The sequence below is a fragment of the Carettochelys insculpta genome, chromosome 2 (assembly GCF_033958435.1).
Source record: "Carettochelys insculpta isolate YL-2023 chromosome 2, ASM3395843v1, whole genome shotgun sequence".
Taxonomy (NCBI): Eukaryota; Metazoa; Chordata; order Testudines; family Carettochelyidae; genus Carettochelys; species Carettochelys insculpta.
In genome coordinates this window covers 271047990-271070937 of record NC_134138.1, presented here as the reverse complement: position 1 = coordinate 271070937, position 22948 = coordinate 271047990, and the positions used below count along the sequence as shown (strand labels likewise).

At 48.3% G+C, this 22948-nt stretch overlaps 1 protein-coding gene across 1 annotated transcript in view; it reads left to right on the top strand.

Moving 5' to 3' along the window:
* Nucleotides 1–22948, top strand: part of CRHR2 (corticotropin releasing hormone receptor 2) — a 284318-nt gene that overhangs the window by 21885 nt on the left and 239485 nt on the right. Inside the window, exon 2 of the mRNA XM_074986331.1 lies at nucleotides 6303–6396. Coding sequence (XP_074842432.1) covers nucleotides 6303–6396 — 94 coding nt within the window. The remainder of the gene's footprint in view (nucleotides 1–6302; nucleotides 6397–22948) is intronic.

The following is a 22948-nucleotide window of genomic DNA, read 5'->3' as shown; positions in this document are numbered from 1 at the left end:
ATTATGTAGGCAGGGATATATACCTAGACGGACATATAGAAGGGAGTTCCTTATCAAGTGTAGAACCAGTGTTAAGGAGGCCAATTCAGCCAACGTGAGTGCAGCTCACTCCCAGCAGTTGACAGGGAGGGTTGAATCCCAAAAGAGGAAGATTGTCTTTGCAGTGAGATAACCATTTAGAATCCTTATTCAGTCCTTATGTTGTCCAGGTTTCACATGCATACAGTAGTGTTGGAACAACCACTGCAATGTATATGAAGAGCTTTGTGTTGGGATAGGTGTCCTGGTTCACGAAGACCCTTTGTCTCAGGCAGGTGAAAGCAGAGCTTGCGCAGCTCAGATGATGCTGGATTTCTGCATCAATGTCGACTTTAGTGGAAAGATGGCTTCCAAGGTATAGGAAGTGCTCCACATTTTCCAGCAGTTCTTCATTGACTTCAATAGAAGATACATGAGATTATCCCATTGTTGAGGGTTGGTGGAGCACCTGGGTCTTTTTGATATTCAGTGTGAGGCTGAAGTTCTCGTACACTTCAGCGAAGGCACTTAAGATGGTCTGAAGGGCTGTTGGAGAAAGGATAGCAACCGTGTTGTCATCTGCGTACTGGAGCTCCATCATTGAGGTTGTGGAGGTCTTCCTTTTTGCCTTCAGTCTCCTGAAATTGAAAAGCTTCCCATTCATTCTATAGACAATCTTCATGCCAACTGGAAGTTTGCCATCAGTATGGTGAAGGGTCACGGGAATGAAGCTGTAGAACAGTGATGGAGCAATGATGCAGCCTTGTTTGACTGGACTCTGATAGGACTCTTAGAAGATATTTTTGGTTAAATTACAACTAAATAACAACACTGAACACTAAGATCTAGTTCCAGTGGCTGTAAACAGACTTTATGAGACTACAGGAAACTTGGCCACACCCATGATAAGTGGTTTTCTGGAAAACCAGAATCATGCTGGATTGCACATGTTGCCGTACAAGAGAGTTCCAGATTACAGAGGTTCAACCTGTACTGCAAGACTGAAGACTTTCCTCTGAAGATATGAGTTATTTTACCAGCTTTCCCATCTGTACTTTTCTATGTGTTCTTTTGAAAACTTTGTACTTTTCCTTATTTTATTTTATTTTTGCTAAGTCAAAATCATGCACATATACTAGGATAATTGAGCTAGAAATGAAAACACATAATGTAACATCTGTGCAAGAACTTTTCCTCACTAGCCAAGCGAACCAAAAGTTGATCCTAGAACAAACATGACATTCATCCTACATGTGCTATTGTGAGATCCTTAATACCGTCTGGTGCTTCTGTTGTCTTACAAAAATTGATGAGCTGCATGTACAGAGTGTTCACAGTATGTTAACGAAACCAAACACTTGAAGTAAAACATAGCTTTCCTGATGGCTTCGGATAGTTTAGTACCACTTTTGGTAGGCAATATGGCTTATTTGATAGAGATTCAGAAGACCTGTTTTCTGGCTCTTTCATTAGCCTACTGATGATAACAAGTATACCATTTCACTGTGCTGTGTCTCAATTTCCCCATCTGTAAAATGGAGATAATGATACTGACTGCTTGTGTAAACACGTTAAGATCTACTGGTGGAAAGTGTGATATAAAGTATTATTGTTGAGGAAGAATAATTTTGTTATTTAGTGATGTCAGAATTAGACCATACTTATTTCTCTCACTGGGAATAAAAATGTTGGAATGGCTTTGTTCATTTGTTTGTTTTAAAGAGCTTTCATTTTGAAAAAAAAACATGAAGAAACATAAGGCAATCTTACAAGGAATGAAAGCTTTTAAAGTATTAATTTTCCTGGAGAGTTTATGTTTTCACTATGATTTATTCCATTTCTCCTTTTATGCAACAAGGAACTCAGTAACACAGATGGGCTTCTTCAACCTCTTAACGCATTCTGAGGCTCATAGATGTAATGTAAACAATCAGTGGATGTGTTGTCCCCCTGAGTCAGAATTGTATGTGTTATCATAATGACACTCAGCTTAAATAGAAGACCAAAAGCATTTTGTAGGTTGTCAGGGTATTATATACCCTCATAAAGAGTCAGAAAGATTTGATTTCATGGCCCAGCAGTGTCTGTCAGTAACTGGTAACTTCTGAATGTTTTAATGCTCTCTTTTTGTTATGCCATTCTGTAGCAATGCTATTACTCCCTGAAGTATTAAAAACTGGCTGCCATCTACTGATCATTTCGACGTATTGTTCTGTGAGCTTCTTCTGCTGTACCTTCAGTGCACAGTAATTTCATTTTAGGGTTGAAAATAAGATTTGATTCTTTGCCCTCAGTGTTAAGTATATACCTTAAAATCCTGGGTTTTGCAGGTGTCTAAATAAATACTTTCTCATTAGGAGGATAAGCAAGGTTTTATTCCATGTCATGTGGCTTTGATGAACAATTTGAAGTTAAATCACTTCCACTAGTATCTGCCAGCAGACATGAGCAGGTTGTTAAATTTATCAGTGCAAGATATCCATTTACCGCTACCTTTTCACTCACTGCTGAAGTCAGAGGAGACCTGTAAGAGAACAGAGAGCTGTGTTGCTTTATTTTACATGGGAATAGAGAGAATGAGAAGGGAATTTATTACTACCCCATGCTGCTTGCTGCTACAGTGAAATTACTCTCTCTCACATATCTCAGCTTTCTAGGTTGCTTTTGTGGCATGCCAGTTTCTTCCTGAATGATAACTTATTCCAATTTTGTTTGTTCAATAGAAGAATGGCTATGAGGGCTGGAGGTCTGTCAGAGCCATTCTGGGACACTTATTCTTTTCAGGAAAATCTGTGGCTTTTCCTGAAAGTGCCCCTGACAGGAGCCCTGCCTGAGTTACACTGTAGAAGAAGAATGTGCATGCGGTAGTACTGACTGTCCTTGTGGATTTTAAGTATCTGGAAGACCGGTTCATCACTCAAAAGGAGGAAATAGGCAAATAGTCCTTTCTTCAAAGAAAAAGATAGTTGCATAGGGGGTGACTCTAATCTAGGGGGAAAGGTTGGTATGGTAGAGAGCAGGATAGGGTTCAGGGAGACAGAGGTGTAGTTCAGCAGATTTACTGCCATAGTGTCCTCACGGGTCTTTGGCTCTGTCGATGATGATAACCAGAAAGTTGCTTATGTATGTAAGTGAGTCTATGTGTTATGTGTGTGTTAAATGAAGCGGGCCCACTGATGGCAGCCAAGGCTTACCAAAACCCACAGACCAGGTAAGGATCGAAGGCACCCAGTTGGGGTTTATTGCCAAGCAAGGTACAAGTAACAATTGTTAGGTATAGTAGACTGTACTGATACCCTGTACATATGTACCTGCTGCAATGGACTGACACGAACAGTGGAAATTCCACTGCCCCTCTAGGCCAGACAAAGATGGTCCTCCCTAGACATCACATTATATACAGGTACAAACAAAGCGCACCTCACTGCTGACATATCAGGTTATCATGACATCACCTTACCAGCTTCTGACACTACTTAGATACCACCCATCTCCCTGTACCTCGTGGTTTGGTTAGATCATCTCTATCCATCATGCTGCCATTTTAGACCCTTCCCTGAACCTGGGTCTGTATCTGTGAGGAGGAGGTACCAGGGTCTTTTTTAATGGGCTTCTGGTACCTTATGATTTCAACTTGTACCAATTGTTGTTCTGCACCTGGGACAATTACCAATTAATGTTATGTACTCTCAGCCCTGTCTGTGCCAAGTTCTATTAGCAGAGGCCTGCCTCTTGCTCACAGCCTAGCTTTGCTTTGAGCCATGCGTTGTCCATTGTTGCTAGGTCTCAGGCCTCAGACAGGCCCTGTGCTGTGTGGACTTTGGCCTTCCATCTTACTACAAGAGACGCATTGGAGGACTGGGCCAAAATAAATCTGATGAGGTTCAACAAGGACAAGTGCCAAGTCCTGCACTTAGGATGGAGGAATACCAAGAACTGCTACAGGCTGGTAACTGAATGGCCAAGCAGCAGTTCTGCAGGGAAGGACCTGGGGATTACAGTGGATATGAGCCAACAGTGTGCCCTTGTAGCTAAGAAGGCCAATGGTATATTTGGGCTGCATTTGTGGTCTCATTGTCAGCAGATCAAGGAAGTGGTTATTTGCCATTATTCAGCACTGGTGAGCTTGCATCTGGAGTATTGTTTGCAATTTTGGGCCCCTACTACAGAAAGGATGTGGATGCACTGGACAGAGTCCAGCAGAGGGTGACAAAAATGGTTAGGGGGCTGGAGCACATGGTTTCTGAGGAGAACCTGAGGGATTTGGGCTTATTTAGTCTACAGAAGGAAAGAATGAAGGGGAACCTGACAGCAGCCTTAAGGGAGTTCTAAAGTAGATGGAGAGAAGCTGTTCTTAGTGGTGGCAGATGATAGAGCAAGGAGCAATGGTCTCAAGATGAGGTGGGAAAGGTCTAGATTGGAAATCAGGAAAAAACAGTGTGAAAGAAAGAGGAGCTAGTACTCAGCCAGCTTCTTGATCCCTACCCACAGCCAGTTGGGGCTGGCGAGGTGGCAGTACTCAGTACTGGGAATGACCAGCTCAAAAATAGCACTGGGAAAATCTTTCATTAGGAGAGTGGTGGAGCTCTGGAATGGTTTACCTAGGGAGGTGGTAGAATCTCCTTCCTTAGAGGTGTTTAAGTCCAGGCTGGACAAAGCCCTGGCTGGGATGTCGTGGTTGGGTTTGGTCCTGATATCAGCAGAGGGTTGGACTCGATGACCTCCTGAGGTCTCTTCCAACTCTATAAGGCTATGAGAGCAGGCTGATAATATCAGGGAACACTCATTCAAATAAAGCTCATACCAAACATTCACATTAAAGACTCCATGGTAAAAAAAAAATCATACTTACATTCTGCAGTCATTAAATTCCCTCTGTTGCTTCAGCTGGTTAGAACATTCCTCTAAAACAGTGTTTCCCAAAGTGTGATCTGCAGCCCAGTACCTATCCTTGGAAAATATACAAATTATTGAGCACAATCCTATTAATTTGGTATGCTTCATATTCTCCTGCGTGTTGCGCACGCGCTTTCATGCATCCAAGCCTGTGTCATCGGTTTTCATGTCATGTGACACAGCAGTTTCAGTTTGCTTCTACACGGTGCGACAACGTGTGCACCTTTTTAGGTTAACTGCTTAAGTTTTCTTCGTTTATTTTCAATTAAATACCCTCTGGATTATGGCTGAAGAATATGTCTGGAATACAACTAACAAATGTTTGAATGATGTGCAGCCTAATACAAGTGACAATAAGAAGGTAAAAACTTCTTGGAGCTGCAGGTATTCCAACAAGTATTTGAAATTTGGCTTTATAAGTTTTGGTAGTGATAACCACATGCCATTATGTATAATCTGTCATGAAGAACTATCCAGTCAGTTTATGAAACCATCAAAACTGAAATGCCGTTTGGAATGCAAACATCCAGAGTTCGCAAGTAAGCCCATATATTTTTTTCATAAATAAGAAAAATGAATAATCTTCTGCTAAAAGAAGCATGAAAAGTGCACTTTCTATCTGCTGTTCAAATGAAAACTTTGTGCTGGCTTCATAGGAAGTTTCAAAACTAGTAGCTGAGACAGGTTATCCACATACTGTTGACGAAAAGTAAATACTTCCTGCATTTCATATTATTACATCCCGTATTTATGGAGGAAAAAAAGGAAATTAGTTGGGTTTGCTGTCTTTATCCAACAATACAGTGAAATGTAGAAATGAAGATATGGCGAAAAATATTGAGGAAAGTTTCATCAAATACTGAATAGTCAGTTTTTTTCATTACAACTGGATGAAAGCACTAATATAGCAGAAGCTGCCAATTTAATGTGTTTTGTTAGATATGATTATGAAAGCTCCATTCACGATCTCTTATTTTGTACTTTTTATGTACTATTTATATTGTGAATACGTAATAAACAGTGAAAATTTATTCATTTTTCATTCATTTTTTATATGCATTAACATTTTTGGGCCATGAAAAAGGCACTGAAAAAAATGGGTTCTAACTATATAAAGTTTGGGAAACCTCGCTCTACAACCTGTTCTGTTCTACATTGTTGTGTAGCAACATTACCGGATCTGTTAAACAGCTCCACTTCAGACGCGGCTGCATTATACTGGGGGGCTTGAAATGATCCCTGTATTGGTCAGCTGTACATTTGTGGGTAGAAATGATTATAAAAGTTATCATCACACTCTTGGGAGAGAGAATTCCATTCTTCTCTTGCTGTTTGTTAAGTATAAATGTTTATATGTATTTTTTTTTCTTTTCCTTCTGTCCCTCCAGTTAGCTCTGCACTGTGAATCCTCCATGAACCTGCCCTGGTCTGTTCTGCTGGAGAGTTATTGTGAAGCATTGTCAGATCTCTACAATGTCACAGGTACATACTACGTTTGTGTCTGTCAAGAGTCAGTTTTTACACTGCTGCCAGTTACCGCCATCAGAGTGTATTCTTGTAGATCTCCCGTACTGTTATTGTAATGCTACTGCAACAGTGGTGAAGCCCAGGGCCCCAGGTCCTCTAAAGAATTTCTGGAGCTTATGGGACACACTCTGGGCTGCTCTGAGGACTGGCTGGGGAGAGGGACATGGAATGGTGCAGTCCTGGTGATGCTAAGGGCTGGTTGCCCAAGTTCTTCCCGTTCTGTCCCCGGTCCTGCCCCTTCTGAACCATGGGGTCAGCTTCCATGCACATCTTGCCTGGCAAATCTGTCCTCCCACTTAATAGAATGGTAGCTTTTCAGTGGGTGACAAAGGACCAAAAGGTGGCAGGCCCCAAGACACCGTAGACTGGAGAAGTTTGACATCTAGTGCAGCTGATGAAGACGTGATGCGCTGATGGGAGAGCGCTCTCCCACCCATGTGATTACTCTGCCTTCATAAGAGACAGAACCACTGTCAGGGAGAGCGTCTCCTGCTGACAAAGGGTTAATGGGGACAGTACTTGGGTTGATGTAAGTTGTGTTGCTCAGGTCTATGGCTTTTTCACACCCCTCAGTGATGTAAGCTATGTTGACTAATGTGGTAGGGTAGCCAAGCCCCTAATCAGATCTCCAAGACGTGGTGTTCAAGAAGAAGGTAAAATCCCCTCAGTGATGCAGCTAGCCAATCAGGTCTTGCTGTGTGTCTGCACATGTACCAATTTCCTCCTGACAGTAACGGTTGATCCGCTTATTGTCTCAGCGGTACCTTAGGGTACCTCTATGCTACCTGAGAGATCGACCTGGTCAGGGTCGATCTTTTGGATTTTAATTCGCAGGCCCAGTGGGGAAGCATGAAATAAAACTATCAGGGGTCAACAGTTGACCCCTGTACTCCTCATTCTTGTGAGCAATATGGGAGGTTGACAGGAGACTTTCTCCTGCTGATCTCCATCATTGAGGACAGCCAGATAAGTTGATCATAGATATGTTGATTCCAGCTACACAATTGCTGTAGCTGGAATTGCCATGTCTATGATAGACTTTAAGGTCTAGTGTAGACCCAGCCTTAGTTAGTGTCTAAATTTGCTCAGTGACCTGCATACAAAAGCTATATTGAATTTGCATGTTGTGGCATTACCTTGCATTCTTTATGCAATGTATTGCTTTTTTAAATGTCAAGTTACCAATCATTTATTTACTCAAATGTCCTCACTCTTCCATGGTATGAGACACAGTCTAAAGGAAAGACTGATCAATTTTCTTGATATCTTTCATAATTTTGAATACTCCATTCAGATGTCCCTTGCCTCTTGATCATTATTTTAAATGTTAGGGTAAACTTGATATTAATCCATAATGTGCATTTCATGCTTCCTCTTCCATGGATGCAATTATAATTACACAAATTAAATTTCACACCAGTTTGAGATGTTGGCAAAAAAGTCACTCCTTAATTGCTGGCATAAATAATGTTCTGGGCTCTTTATGCAGTGTGTGAATATACCAAAATTGTTAAGGAAGATTTCCACTAGTGAAACAGCATTTTACAGAGTAGGGGTAACAGAAGTTACCAAAGGCAAAACTGTCTAGCCTAGTTCATTCCCATGGAAAGGTACCCACAAAGCACCAACTTCAGAACTAACCAGAGTTTTTATCTATAATAAAGCTGCCCAGCTAATTACTTGTAATGTAACATACCAGCATGGGCCGTAGCATGTACTCTTTAAACTTTCTTGGGACACTATCACTCTCACACACACATAAATATCTTGAACCAACTTTATTATGAACCGCAGAGAACAATCCATATGAAAATCCTTGTTTGTTCTGTTTTATTTGTCTGTCAGTCTTGAGAGCTCTGTTACTCAGTCCTGCATCTGAGTTTCCTCCCCTCAGAATTACTAATTTCACACAAAGGTGTGTACTGCCCCTTTAAAGGACAAGCCGGAGTCTTCAGCTGGGGCAGTGTGAGTACACTCAAGGAGGCCCTGCCCTAGGGTGGGTTATGTAAACAGGAAGATGACATTAAACAAACTGAAGTGGAGTTAGAAGTTATTAATGATGTACTGTGGGGGTGGCAGTTCCTTTTCCAGCCTGGAGGAGACTAGTCCCACTAAACTCAGCTAATTTTCTTTGTGGATTTTAAGTTTGGGAATTCTGGGGTAGGGACGTTGTAAGCTTCCTAGTGGGATTGCTCCTGTCTCGTATCCCTTGTAAACTGAGACATGCTATTTGGTTAGCATATGTTGGCTTCTCCTTGGTGTGGACTGTTAAACAGGAACTCAGAGTTGTCCCAGTTAGGGGAAATTGAGGCAGGATGTTCCTCTAGCACCACACTGGGCCCCAAGGGACTGAGAGTGGGGAGCTGCCAATGCCAGGATACTTCACTTTCAGAAAACTTTCACAGTTCTTATAACGAACGCACAGTGAGTTCAGTGCAACACTGAATAAATGACACAGTAAGTGTAAAGTCTAAACGTACTTCTCTAAGCAAAGCCTTTTTAAGAAGGGCAAGTAAATGGCTCTCGCTCTCTCTCCAGTGGTATTGCTAGGTGACCTGTCCTGGATTCTTTGGGGGGAATTTCTTGAGACAGCTGAACCGCGGCCGTGTCTATACTAAAGACCCTATGCTAGCATAGTCCCCCAAATGCAGAGATAGTGTTTGCCCACAGAAGGAGTTTTTCTGCTGGTGTAGTGACACTGCCTCCCTGAACGATGCTGGCAGAAGCATTCTTCTGTAGGAATAGTTGGATCTGGCCTGAGGGTGACTTAGCCATATCCCTAGTGGTATGGTGTTGTCACTCTTCCAGCTGATGTGCCTTTGCCAGTACCAACTTTATAAATAGATCAGTATCAGCCCAAGGTAAGTTGTAGGTTATTCTTGTTCTGCTTCTGCAGGCGTAGAGGAAGCTGTTCAAGCAGTGTGATTTAGTCACGTAAGGATAGCTCATTGATTAGAGCCTGGTAAACCCAGGGATGTGTGTTCAATCCTTGAGGGGGGCTTTCAAGGGTCTGAGGCAGGTTTAAAAAAAAAAACTGCCAGGGATGGTGATAGGTCCTGCTGTGAGTGCAGGGGACTGAGCTCAGTGACCTCTCAAGGCCCCTTCCAGCTCTATGTGAGATGTATGTATGTGTTTCATGTTTCAACTCACCTGATATTGCCACTGACAATAAAGGAGTCTAGGCAATATGTTGGCTGCAAATATGTACATGCCATAAACCCCAGGATTTTCAAAAGAAACCATGGAAGCAAGGTGTACCGCTCACACTGAAACTCAGTGGGATATGGGCACCCAGCTACTGTAGCTTTCCCACCCTCTGTCACCTTTGGCCTTTACTGCGTGCGTCAATGGACAAGGAGCACTTCTCATGTAGTTTTGGTCTCCATGGAAGTCTCCTACCTGCACGTTTTGGTCTACGCGCAGTTTGTGCAATATGGCCTCTTGTTTTTGGAAGCTTTTTTTATTTTTTTCCTTATAAATGAATCCTCAAAGGTCTGGCATGAGGAAACCCAATCGAAAGTAAGTGTTGCCTAAAAAGTAAAATAAATGGTGGGTGACCGGTGCTGCGATCAGGTGTATATAAAGTGGCAAGTTTCTTTTTCCTGCATGGCCTTTTCCATTTCACAGGCTATCTATCAATCTGTCCCCATAGATGATATCTATCGATCTATCTATTTATCTATCTGTTAGAATGTGTGTGTCCGTCTGTCTGTGAGGCTCTTTGTTCAAGAACTCCTCTTAAACCATAAGAGCTAGGACCACTACATCTGGTATGCAGCTTCCTCACTTAAACCAAGGTCTGGGTTTGCCTGTGGCCAGATAACAGGAAGTGCAGGGAATGAGACTGTTTTCCATAATGCGGAAAGGGAGGGGAGAGAGAGGAGGTATGCAAGATGGCACAGACAGGAGAGATGCAATCCTGAGAATGGCCGCTGGGGGCAGCTGAAGCACCAGGAGAGATGCCAGGAGGGCTGGAGCTCTGCCATCTGGCCCGCCATGCCCCGCTGCCCTAACCAGGAACCTGCCTCCCACCTTTGAAAGCCTGCAGGCCAGGGGGGTGGGGGACACTGCTGGAGGAGGGGGCAATCTCCAGAGCCTGCCTCCCCAGACAGCCTGAAAGGCTTGGGGGGTCTCTGGAGGACAGGAGAGCCCCCAGAGCCTCACCTCAGTGGACGGGCTGCGGGCTGCGGGGGAAGATGCTGGAGGGGGATGCTGGATGGAGCCTGCCCCCCCCAGACAGCCTGCAGGCCACATCCGGAGTTGGGGAGAGCCACTTGGAGTCTGGTCCCTCCTGACAGGCTGCAGCAGGAGTGGCCACTAGAGTGGGGAACAGCCCTGGGAGCCTGGTCCCCGACCCCCAGACAGCCTGCACGCCACAGGCAGGGAGGCCACTGATGGCCAGGGGCAACCCCAGAGCCTCATCCCAAACCCAACAGCCTGCAGGCTGCAGTGGGGAGTGCTGGAGGCTGGGGCATGCCCAGGAGACTGGCCCACCCCAGCCATCTTGCAGGTCATGGTGGTAGGGACTGCTCAAGGCTGGGGGCAGCCCCTGGAGCTTGGTCTCCCCACAACAGCCTATAAGTTGTGGGGCATGGGGCCTCTGGAAGGGGTTCCAGCCCTGCACATTGTCTCCCCTAGATCAAGTGGAGGCTGGGTGCAGCCCCCAGACCACGGCCAGCTCATGAAGCACCACCCCCCCACCAGGATACTGGAGGTCGTTGGTATACCCCAGACCTCTGACCCCCCAGACCAGCGTCAGGGTGGGGCAAAAGCTGCAGGCTGGGGCCAGCCCATGGAGCACTGCCCCCTGTAGCTGCAGGATGGGGGGCCACTCCCTCATGCAAGGCTCTGCCTAGAGCAGCTCAAGCTGGGGAGGGCAGCAGCAGGCCAGGGGCTGTCCCCAGAGTGCTGTCCCCCTGAAGACAGGATGCAGGCTGTGCAGAGGAGGCAGTTGGGGCCCAGGGGTGACTTGCAGAGCCCCAGTCCCTACCTGCAAGCCCTGGATCCCCTGCTCCCCAGAGACACCGCTGCCGGGGGAGTGCTGCTCTGGACCCCTGGGAGGAGCTGCTGCTGGAGCAACACCACACTTGCCCCCACAGATGGCCCCGGCAAACCTCCCAACCCCACACCTCGCAGCCCCCTATCCTTGGCACCCTACCATGAGTCCTGCATCTCCCACCTGTCCTGACTTGTGCACCCCCACCCCACTGCCCTGAGCCCCGCCACCTCCCTCTGCCTTGCATGAGCCCCCCCACCTCCCTAACCCCCAAACCCTTACTCCAGCCTTTGTTCTCCTAACTTTTTGAGAAATACAGTCATTGACATAAAGCATGTACCTTTTCATTTATTTTAAAAAATCCCTTCCGTTACAGACCCAGGCAGTGCTGGGTACATCTAGTTCTGTCTAGCATCCTTGAACTTCCTTTTCTTCCAAGCCTCTGGTGGGTTTGTGGTTAAATGTGTCATTCCATTTAACTTAATGAATTGCTGAAGTGTTGCTGAAGTAAACTGTGTCATTAGCTCTGGCAGAGTTCTCTGGTGCACGGGGCTTGGGTTAGCTCAGTGACTTGAGCATTAGCCTGGTAAACCCAGAGTTGTGAGCTCAATCCTTGAGGGGGCTGTTTAGAGACCTGGGGCAACTAGATGGAGGGGGGAATCTGTCAGGGATGGTGATAGGCCCTGTGGGGAACTGGACTCAAGGACCTCCAAAAGTCCTTTCCAGCTCTCTCCTAGTAGGTATCCCTCCATGTGTTGCTTTTTCTCCAGCTCTCTTCCCTCCCTCTCTGGCAAAAGGTCTGGAGCGGCACAAAGAGGTTAGAGTCCGGGTTTGGCAGAGGAAGGAGTCCCTTGCTGCAGCTGCTACTGAAGACAGTGGTAAGGTTGTTTCCTGAGGCCCCTCTTGCAATCCCTGGTGTGAGCTGCATGGCAGGGCTGGTCCTGTGTGGGAGGGGATACATCAAGGCAGCATGCAAGGCTGTAGAGGTTCTGCACCGCGCTGGTTTCAATGTGCTGCCTTAGGCTGCAACCACAGACCCCAGGGGGCTATTTATGCTGTCTAAGTTACCTCAGGATGGCCCCACCTACCAGACCAAGACTGGGAGGGTGCAGGAAGGTAACTTAAAGCCACTTTAGACTCTCTTTTCTCCAGGCTGCAAGACCTGTACCCGTAAACAGTGCAGCACAGACTCACTGAAAGACCAGGTCTACACTAGGCCGAAAAGTCGATCTGAGATACGCAATTCCAGCTGTGACAACTGCATAACTGAAATTGACATATGCTGGATCAATTTTTCCAGCCAGCCCCACAGAAAGAGGTTGACAAGAGAAACATTCCCATCAACCGCCCTTACTCCTTGCAACAATGATTAGTACCAGGGCCAACTGTTGAGCCGTGATGTTTCAGTTTAGCACGTTTCCCACTAGGCACACCAAATTGAACCCCAGAAGATCAACCCTGAATGAGTCGATGTCCAATAAGTGTAGACATGCCCAACCTGTATCAAATTTCCACATGCATGTGTTGTCCAGGACTTGCAAAATACCACCGATCAGTCTTCCCAGGCATTGCTCAAAATGAAGTGCATTTGCACCTGGACAGGCCGTGTGAAATCTTTGGCCATTTCCTATTCCCACAGATGGATTGGTGCATTCTGCAGACGTTGACACATTGTTTGTCCTTTGGGCAACTTTTTAATGTGTTCAACGATGTTTTGCTGTTAAACACAGCTCCTTCTTTCTAGTTGTCCTTGGGTGCATCTCTGCCAGCACAAGTGGGTGCAGATTCCTAGGAAAAACTACTCAGATGTGTGTTAGGCAGCCACTGTGAATTCCAGTTTCTTCTGCGGACAGGCCCTTCTCAGTAGCTTCATGAGCTTTCATAACAAGATAATCTTTTCTGGAGCTTAGGGGAGGCAATGTGGAACAGTGCCCAGCATATTGGAGTGGGGTGATCTCCAGTCCTGGCTTGTTTACTGGTTGAGCTGGGGCACTCACCTTCTGCTCTGTGCCTCAATTATTCCATCTGTAAAATGTAGAGAACAATACTGAACTTTACAGTATACTTTGAGATCTACTGATGCTTGTAAGAGCTGGGTATAACTGTGTGCCTGTGACCCTGCTTTGATGTCGTTCTCATCTAATTAAGAAGACAGAGCCAAAGGCAGAGGTCCCTGTGACTCTATAACAAGCAGATGTAATCAGCATTTCAGACCTTTGTATTCAGCCTCAGTGTGATGTGTGGTGGTGCATCTAGTTTCCCATAAATCCCAGGACAGGCTGTTGCAGTGCACAACTGCAGATGGCTCTAAATAACCTTTCATACTGCTTCCAGGAGACAATTTACAGTGCAGACTCTGTGGCCAGGCCGATTTTTAAGGGATTCCCAGACACTCACACTTTTATCCAGATAAGAGCTGAGCTTTTCAGGGCTTTGTTTATGGCATATCCATCCATGCCAGTTTAATTTATTGAGTCACCAGCACGGCTGGGAAATCTTCCACCCACAGCACACAGGATTTCATTCTATCAGTTGAAATTTGTTATGCTTTTACTTTTGTGTCCTTCCTCAGGGTCCTCCTGAGACAATGGCCCTTAAAAGCAACAAATGTGCAGCTTATGGTCTATTTATGCACCCTGAAAATAGTTGAAATTGTATTGCTAGGTCCAGTACTTGGCTATTACGCCCCTGGTTTGATCAGCATACATCACCCTCACCCTCAGTCACTCCAGTTATGTGTTTGGTTGCAGCTTCAGTGAATGGAAGACATTGAACTCAGCCTGCCCTTGGTGAGCGTGAAGCCCTATTACGTACAAAAATCAACCCTCAACTTCTAAATGGAGCCAATCTGATGTAGATGCTGTTGAAAGGGAACAAATATGAGACTCTACAATGTCATATTATAGTCATTTTTGTTACAGTACCCACGTATGACTGTGATTTGGTGCACATCCTAAGGCTCCTAACTAACAAACATTTAGGTATATATTTTGCTCACATTCATAAAATAAAGCTGTTAGCTATGTCTCCACTACAAAGCTCTGTCGACAATACTAGGGAACATCCACACTACAGACGCATTGTGTCTAGACTCCGTCGACAGACCACAAGCTTTCCTCCCAGAAGAGTTCAGTCTTGAAAGTTTGAGGCGTAGCACCTCTGCAGACAGATTCTGTGGACAGAAGGACAGTGTAGATGCTCTCAGGCACCCTCTGTTGACAGAGGGGGCTTCTGGTTCACTGGGCTGCCCTGTTTGCAGAGCTTCTGGTTGGCTATTCTGTTGACAGAGGGCTGGGTAGTCTGGCTGTTCTCTGTTGACAGAGGGTGTTGACTGGAACAGCCTGTATTAGGTGTAGATGCGTTCTACAGACAGAAGTTCTGTTGGCAAAACTCTGTCGACAGTGACTTCTCTAGACAGAACTTTGTTGTGTAGACCCAGTTGTTGTGCATAAAGCTAACAATGGGTGTAAGTGGCTGCAGGATTGTGTTTCAGAGTGTGAGTGAGCAGCCTGTAGCACCTCTCTGTTTCAGATGTCAGGCTAGCTCCATTTAAAATTGACACAATTAACAACAAATTACTTTCTCATTGCCTCCAACTATCTACCAGGCCATCTGTCTCAAACAGGCAGCCGTGGTTTGCACTTCCGAAAATAAAGTTGATTTTGAAGTGTATTTATAATCTATGTAGTATAGCAATGCCTTTTTTAAAAAATCTTGTTTCTTATGACTTCAAGAAAAGGGGGAAAAAATCTTAAGCCTTGGATGGTTCAGAAGTAATGACATTTTTTCAGAAAAACATACAGCACTTCACAAAAACAAGCAGCCCTCTAGCACCTTAAAGACTAACAGATTTATTTATTAGGTAATGAGCTTTCATGGGTAAGACCCACTTCCTCAGATTTTCAGACTAGAATAGCTAATATGAATCCGGAGTTTATATAGTAGGAGGATAGGAGGAGGAAAACCTTGGGGTGGCGGGGGTGTCACCTGTCATTAATAGGACCAGTGAAAGTAGTAGATTAAGCGGGATGTGTACCATTCCTGTGAATATCAAAGGTGGGGAAATTGCCTCATTAATGAGTAAAATAACTGATAAAATAAGCCCAAGGTTAAATGTGTCAAACATGCAGATGAATTCCCGTTCAGATGTCCCCCTTTGTAAGCTAGTGGTAAAATCCTTTTGCAACAAGATCACTACTTTATGGTCTATTATTGAATATGCTGGGAAAGGGGTCAGCAACCTGTGGCCCCGGAGCCGCATGCAGCTCTTTAAGGAGCCACTTGTGGCTCTGAGTGTTGCTGGCGTTAAACGAATTCGATCTTAGTTCTATTATTTCAGCAGGGGCAGGGAAGGGAGCCACCTGTGCTGCACAGGGGGGAAGTGAGCAGGGGAGGGGAAGCCCCATCTGCTCCTTCTGGAGCTGCTCAGCTGCACTAAGGAGGAAGAGGCCGGGGGGAGGCCTCCTGCGATCTCAGCTTCCTATCCCACATGGCCAGCACCTCCTCCTTGGGCAGTGCAGTGCCCCGAGTTCCTCCTTGCTCCACAGCAGCCACCAGAGCCTGGAGTTGCATCCAGTGGTGCAAGCTCAGCTCCCCCAGGACTGGCCTAGCTCCCTGCCCAGCCTCAGGACCTGGTGAGTCCGGCACCTGCGCCACTGGGTGGGGAGCACCTGGGAAAGCTGCAGGAACTTTCTGGCCTGAGAACTTTTGAGGGGACCCAGAGTACAGTGGGGTGGGGAGGAAGGGTGGAGAGGGGACCCAGAGCGCATGTGGAGGGAGAGCAGAGGGTGGTCAAGTGAGATCTGGATTCAGTGGGCAGGTCAGCTGAGGTGGGTTAAACCTGGGGATAGGGAGGTAAGATGGGGGGTAAAGGTTGGGGATAGGGGTGTAGATTTGGGGCCTGAGGTGGATAAAGCCTGGAGATGGGGGTAACAGCTTTCTAACTGGTACAAATCATTGTGTGTGCGCTGTTCTTAAAATAGGGGTACCACAAGGTACGGTTCGACAATATTCATTAAGGATCATCTTGTATTCACATGCACTGCGGCTCTTGAAGGATTGATTTTGTAACTGAATTTGAAAAAATGTCTCTTCTTGCTATTTTGGTTGCAGAGCCTTGTGCTGGGCATTTAAAGTGTTCCCCTATAGGTTTATGTGTATTCCAATCCCTGATGTCTGATATATGTCCATTTATCTTTTGGCACAGGGACTGTGGAATATGACCAATGTACATGGCAGTGGGGAATTGTTGGCACATCATGGCATATATTACATTAGTGGATATGCAGGTGTCTAAGCCCAGGATGGTGTGGCTGATGTGGTTAGGTCTTGTGATGGTGTTGCTAGAAATGTGGACAGAGCTGGCAATGGGGTTTGTTGCAGGGATGGGTACCTGGGATAGTGTTTTTGTGATGTGGGCTCTGGTTGTTGGTGAGTATTTTCTTGAGGTTGGGTGGCTGCCTGGGGGAGAGACGGCACTTCTGTTTAAACTGTGTGATAGACTGAAAATCAACATTGGCAGTTCTGGCAAGGTTCATTTCACTCTCCAGCAAGTTGTTTGACAGTAAATGATTTACAGGTTGGTGCATCTCTCTGTTGACCATTTACTGCTTGTTTTGTAAGTGATGCATTTCTGTGAAGGAAATATATCTTATAATTTTGGGAGCCTTTCCCAAGTTTCTGGATACAAATGCAAAGAAGAAGCTATTTTAAATCTGTTTGATTTTGGTTGTTAGAAATCATGAAGTAGCCACCCAAGTTGTGTCAATTTATTTAGAAGAATAGCAACAGTAATAAGTAGGAGAATTTTTTACTTGATGTGTGTTGTCATCTAGGATCATTGTACGTGCCAGTGTTTGGCCTCCCCCCAATTTAAAAGCAAGTGGAAACAAAGGATGGAAACCTCATAGATTTAGTCACTGACTGCAGAAGCTAAGCTTGGATCTGCCCCCTTGAGATAATGACCACTCTTTGTCTTCAAGTGAGGCCCCTCTGTTGTGGTAAGATGGAATTCTCCAGCAATAGTCTCCCATGTTCTTTTAAAAGGCAGGATGAAGCTGGCAGGGTATTTTCTCTGAAGCACCCGTAGACTTGGACGTCTTTGCTTCTATCCCCCCATCTTTTTACCAAAGTGGTTTGAAATATCCCATTTATTGATCTTTGGGTCATGCTGCAATGCCTAGTGTGTCATGGCATTTGGTGGTCGTTGGAGTATTCTGGGTGGTTAGGCTGTTACAGTGCAGAGCAAGTGCATCTGTAATCCTCATCTATGGTGCAGCAATGATACTCACGTTGAGGTTTCCAGCTCCCTAGCTGTCACCTCTCTTGGGCTGAGACATGCCTTGCTCGCTCCCTCTTGAATGGGCTGCACAGTTCTCTTCCTACTCTGGGAATTCCCCAGCAGGTCAGATGGCCTATACATGTCTGTTTTGCTTTCTCCTCAGAAGCTATAAACAGGTCAACTTCCCAGATTTATAAGTTCCCACAGAGTTTTTCCTAAGCGAGCACATTTATTCTAAATGTGAAAATGTCATGGAGAAAAGCTCACAGAATAAGAGAACCTACAGGAGAGGTCCCCAAACTTTTCAGGGTTATGTCTCCCACTTAACCCTGCCTGGCTCACTGACCTGTAGCTGGGCCAGGCTGCAGCTCCTGGGTGGGGCTGAGGGTGGGGGCTGGGAATAGGGCGGTGAGTCTGGGGTCAGAGCTGGGGCCAGGTCTGCATGTTCAGAGCCTGTCAGCAGGGCTTCACATGAGCAAAAGAGCTGAGTTTGGAACTGTTTGCAAAAGCATCATCTGTAACACATCCCGGCCTGTGCAGTGACGGCCAAGAATGCTGCGACGTTGAGTGTGCGGGCTTTTGGAAGAGATGCAGAACATGACTGCCCACGGCTTGTGTACATTAGCAATCCCAGCAGCTTTTTATTTGTAAAATCACAGCAGCATTAGCCACAGTAGAGGGGCAACGTTCAACCGTATGGGTGAATCCACTCTGCCTTCCTGAACCTCCCTGAGAGTCTAAGGACAATAAGCAGTGGGAGACTAAAAATAGCGACAGTTTGAAAGAGAGGAAGAAAGGTGCATATGAGTCATAAAGAAAACATGCAAAAGTTGGACAAATGCAATTGATTTTTTATTTCTTCTTATTTAGCAAGATGCCTAAGTATTTTGCACAGATTGAATCTCTGTAATCTAGAACTCTCTTGTCCTGCAACATCCATAATCCGACATGATTTTAGTTAGCCAGACAACCACTTATCATGGGCGTGGCCAAGTTTCCCATGGTCCCATAAAGTTTGTTTATAGCCACCAGTCCTGGCTCTCAGAGTTCTGTGTTGTTATTTAGCTGTAATTTACCCCTAAATGTCTTCTAAGAGCCCAGTAAACAGTGAAAGCGCTGGTAATATGCTAAAAAATATTGACCTCCTGTGGTCCAGCAAATTCTCTCGTCCAGCACTGGTCAGGTCCCGAGAGTGCTGGATTAGAGCAGTTCAGTGTGTGTTACCTAATCCTGAGTCCGCCACCTAAAAGTGGCGTATTCTCCCCAAACTTCTGGTTAGACAACATTATAATGCCACACATCACCAAGCATAACATGCAAATAAATGAATTCAGAGATTGGAGTGTATTTGACATAATATAAGCCATTTCCTGAATATGTCTGATATAAGATGTGGTTGTACTCTCTCAGAATAAAAATATACTCTGAAAACCACTTGATTATGGAGGATTTAGCGAAGCAGACATGATGTATTTTTCATTTAGAGGCAATCCTGGCCATGGATTGAAACACATAGGCTACGTCTACACGTGCACGCTACATCGAAGTAGCTAATTTCGAAGTAGCGACATCGAAATAGCCTATTTCGATGAATAACGTCTGCACATCCTCCAGGGCCGGCAACGTCAATGTTCAACTTCGACGTTGCACAGCCCAACATCGAAATAGGCGCAGCGAGGGAACGTCTACACGCCAAAGTAGCACACGTCGAAATAGTGATGCCAGGCACAGCTGCAGACAGGGTCACAGGGCGGACTAGCGCTTCTGGGGCAACAGCTAGCCGCTCCCTTAAAGGGCCCCTCCCAGACACACTCAGCCTGCACAGCACGCGGTCTGAGGAGCCATAGGCACACAGACCCCGGGCGCCGCAGTCATGGACCCCCAGCAGCAGCAGCAGCAGCAGCAGCAGCAGCAGCAGCAGCAGCAGCCAGAGGTCCACCCAGCACTCCTGGCAGGAGCAGGGCTTGCCCTGCTCCGTGCCATGCGGGAGGCAGCTGAGCACCTCCTTGGTACACCGGAGGAGGAGATGCCCCCAGGGCAGCAGGGCTCAACCCCTAACCCTGCAGCACCCCGTCCTGCCCCCCGCCTCATACGCCGGCGGCTGTGGAGCTACCCCACCAGCACCGACTGGTGGGAGCGGCTGGTGCTTGGGGAGTGGGACGACGACCACTGGCTCAGGAACTTCAGGATGAGCCAGCAGACATTTATGGAGCTATGCCAGTGGCTCACCCCCGCACTCAGGCACCAGGACACCGCCATGCAGCGTGCCCTCACAGTGCAGAAACGGGTCGGCATCGCTGTCTGGAAGCTGGCCACCCCCGACAGCTACCGATCCGTGGGGCAGCAGTTTGGTGTCAGCAAGGCCACCGTCGGGGTTGTCTTCATGGAGGTAAGACAACCCACGGGGGGAGGGCAGGGCAGGGGAGGGGGGCCCGGGCAGAGGAGGACAGGGGAGGGGAGGGGAGGCCAGGGCCGGGGAGGGCAGAGGAGGGCAGGGCAGGGGAGGGGGGCCCAGGCACAGGAGGGCAGGGCCACGCACACCCTGCTCACCCCTCATTGGTGCTGTCCTATGTGCTTTCTCTGCAGGTTGTGTGTGCCATCAACGCCATGCTCCTGCACAGGCTCATGAGGCTGGGGGACCCACATGCCACCATCACGGCCTTTGCCACCCTGGGCTTCCCCAGCTGCTTTGGGGCTCTGGATGGGACTCACATCCCCATCCGCACCCCGCATCACAGTGGAGGATGATACCTGAATCGAAAGGGCTACCATTCTGTCGTCCTCCAGGCCTTGGTGGACAGCCGGAGACGTTTCCAGGACATTTATGTGGGCTGGCCTGGCAGCACCCACGACACCCGGGTTTTCCGGAACTCGGGCCTGTGCTGCCGGCTGGAGGCGGAGACCTACATCCCCCAGTGGGAGATCCCTCTGGGGGACACCACCATGCCCTTCTGCGTCATCACAGATGCGGCGTACCCCCTCCGGCCGTGGCTCATGCACCCCTACACGGGCCATCTCTCCGCTAGCCAGGAGCGCTTCAACGAGCGCCTGAACCATGCGCGCCAGGTGGTGGAGCGCTCATTTGGCCGCCTGAAGGGACGCTGGAGATGTCTCCTGACCCGCCTGGATGCAGGCCCCAACAACATCCCCCAGATTGTGGGTGCCTGCTGCGCCCTGCACAATTTGGTAGAGAGCAAGGGGGACACCTTTTTCCAGGGCTGGGCTGCGGAGGCCGGCAGGGCAGACGTCCAGCCATGTGCTGCCCCCAGTCGGCAGGTGGACCCCGAGGGGACTCGGGTCCGGGAGGCCCTGCGGGCCCACTTTGATGAAGAGGCCGCGGGGTGAACTCTGCCCAGGCCCCCTACTGCCCGCCCCTCCCTCCACCACACTTCTGCCCCAACGCCTACACCATGGAGCACCCCACCGCACCCCCCTCCCACTTTTCCTGGACAAATGACAGCACGCACTTGTGGCTGAACTTAAACTTCTTTTTGTTTCAGAACCTTTTTTTTGTAACTGTAAATATTTGAACCAAAAACAAACCATGTACAAACATGTGGAAAAAAACTAATATGTACAAAAATAAAACAATACAAAGAAACAAGTGTCCTCAATAATAAAAAGAAAACCAGAGAGGATAAAGGGGAGAACTATTTACATGGGGGGGACGGGGTAAACAGGGGGCAACAAATAATAACTTTAAACTATATACAAGGGGGGGCCACGTCCCGGGCCCCTCGCCCCTATAGCTCGGCACTGGGCGTTGGCGGCTGGGAGACCCGCCGCGATCACAGCCCTGTCTGGGGCTGGGTGGGGGCGGGCCGGACTGGAAGGTAGGATGGCCGGCGAGTCTCAGGTGGCTCCAGGGGTCCCTCGGCGCTCTGGCCCTCGGCGGTGGGTGGCGGGGCGACGGCGGACGGGACGGCGACGGACGGAGCAGCTGGTGGTGGGGCTGGTGGAGCAGGCAGGGAGGGCGATGCAGCGGCCGGCGCGGCATGGGGGGCCAGGTAGTCCACCAAGCGGTTAAAAGTCTCCATGTAGGCCCCCCATGCCTCCTGGCGCCAGGCCAGCGCCCGCTCCTGCAGCTGCAGGTGCTGCTCCGCGACCTCCAGCTGCCGACGGTGGATGGCCAGCAGCTGGGGGTCCGTCGCCGTCGGCTGTTGGTGGCGCGGGGTCTGCCGTCTAGCCCGCCGTGGGGCCGGTCGGTTCTCGGCTGAGGGGCTGGCCTGGAGCGATGGTCCCGGAGGGCTCTCCGGGACGACTGAGGTCTCACCGGCGCTCTCTTCCGGTCCTTCTGATGGTGCAGGTGCGGGACACAGGAGAGGAGGGGTGGGAAGAAGAATGGAGACAGGCGTTAGTGTGGGCCCCAAGCCGTGGCCTTTGTCCCCCCAGCCCTGTGCTGCAGGTTCCCCATCCCCGTCCCCGGGAGATGCTGCTGTGATGGATGGGGTTCAGGGGTCCCCCTGCCCTGCACCCCGTCCCCTGGTGGGAGCGACTCTCACTTCACCCCGCAGGGTCTGACAGCAGGAGAGGTTTCTTAGGCCACAGATGCCCAGTTTCTCCCAGGAGTGACAGCACCAGCTGTCGGAAGAGACAGTCCTTCCAACCCGTCGTGGGGAGAAGACCCCAAGGGGTGCCCCTCTGGGATGCAGCTTTCCCCCTCCTCAGGCTGGCTGCCTTCCAGCTCTCCCTTCCCCTAGCCTCTACCTGTGGCCCCTGCCCTCGCCCCCCGATTCCAAGCCAGCTCAGCTCCTCCCTCCTCTTTGTTCAGGGCAGAGGTGTCACCTGCCAGCTGTAGCCCCAGGATCCTCCTTTGCCCCTGGGAGCTATTCGGCTCTTGTTGCTCCATATGTAGCCTGAGTCTCCCTTTTGCACTCCCCCCACTCCATCACATGCTGCTGCTGCGGGGTGTCCCACCCCCTCCTCCCGGGGCCCCTCGAGGTTCCGCTCCCCCCTGCCCCGGGGATGGGGCATGGCACTGTCGTGCGGGGTGGTGGGGGGCAGGGGCTGATGCAGTGCTGTGAGGGCCATGGCCCTGCTGTCCTTGGGGCCATGGCCATGTGAGCATGTGGGGGGCCCTGGACACATATCTATTACCCCCCACCCCTCAAGGCCAGGGGTGTACACCAGAGGGGGGTACCTACCTGTCGGTCCGCTCCCACAGTCCAGAGATCCCTGGGGGGCGGAGGCCCTGCTGCTGCTCCGGGATGGCAGGAGGAGGATCTGCAGCC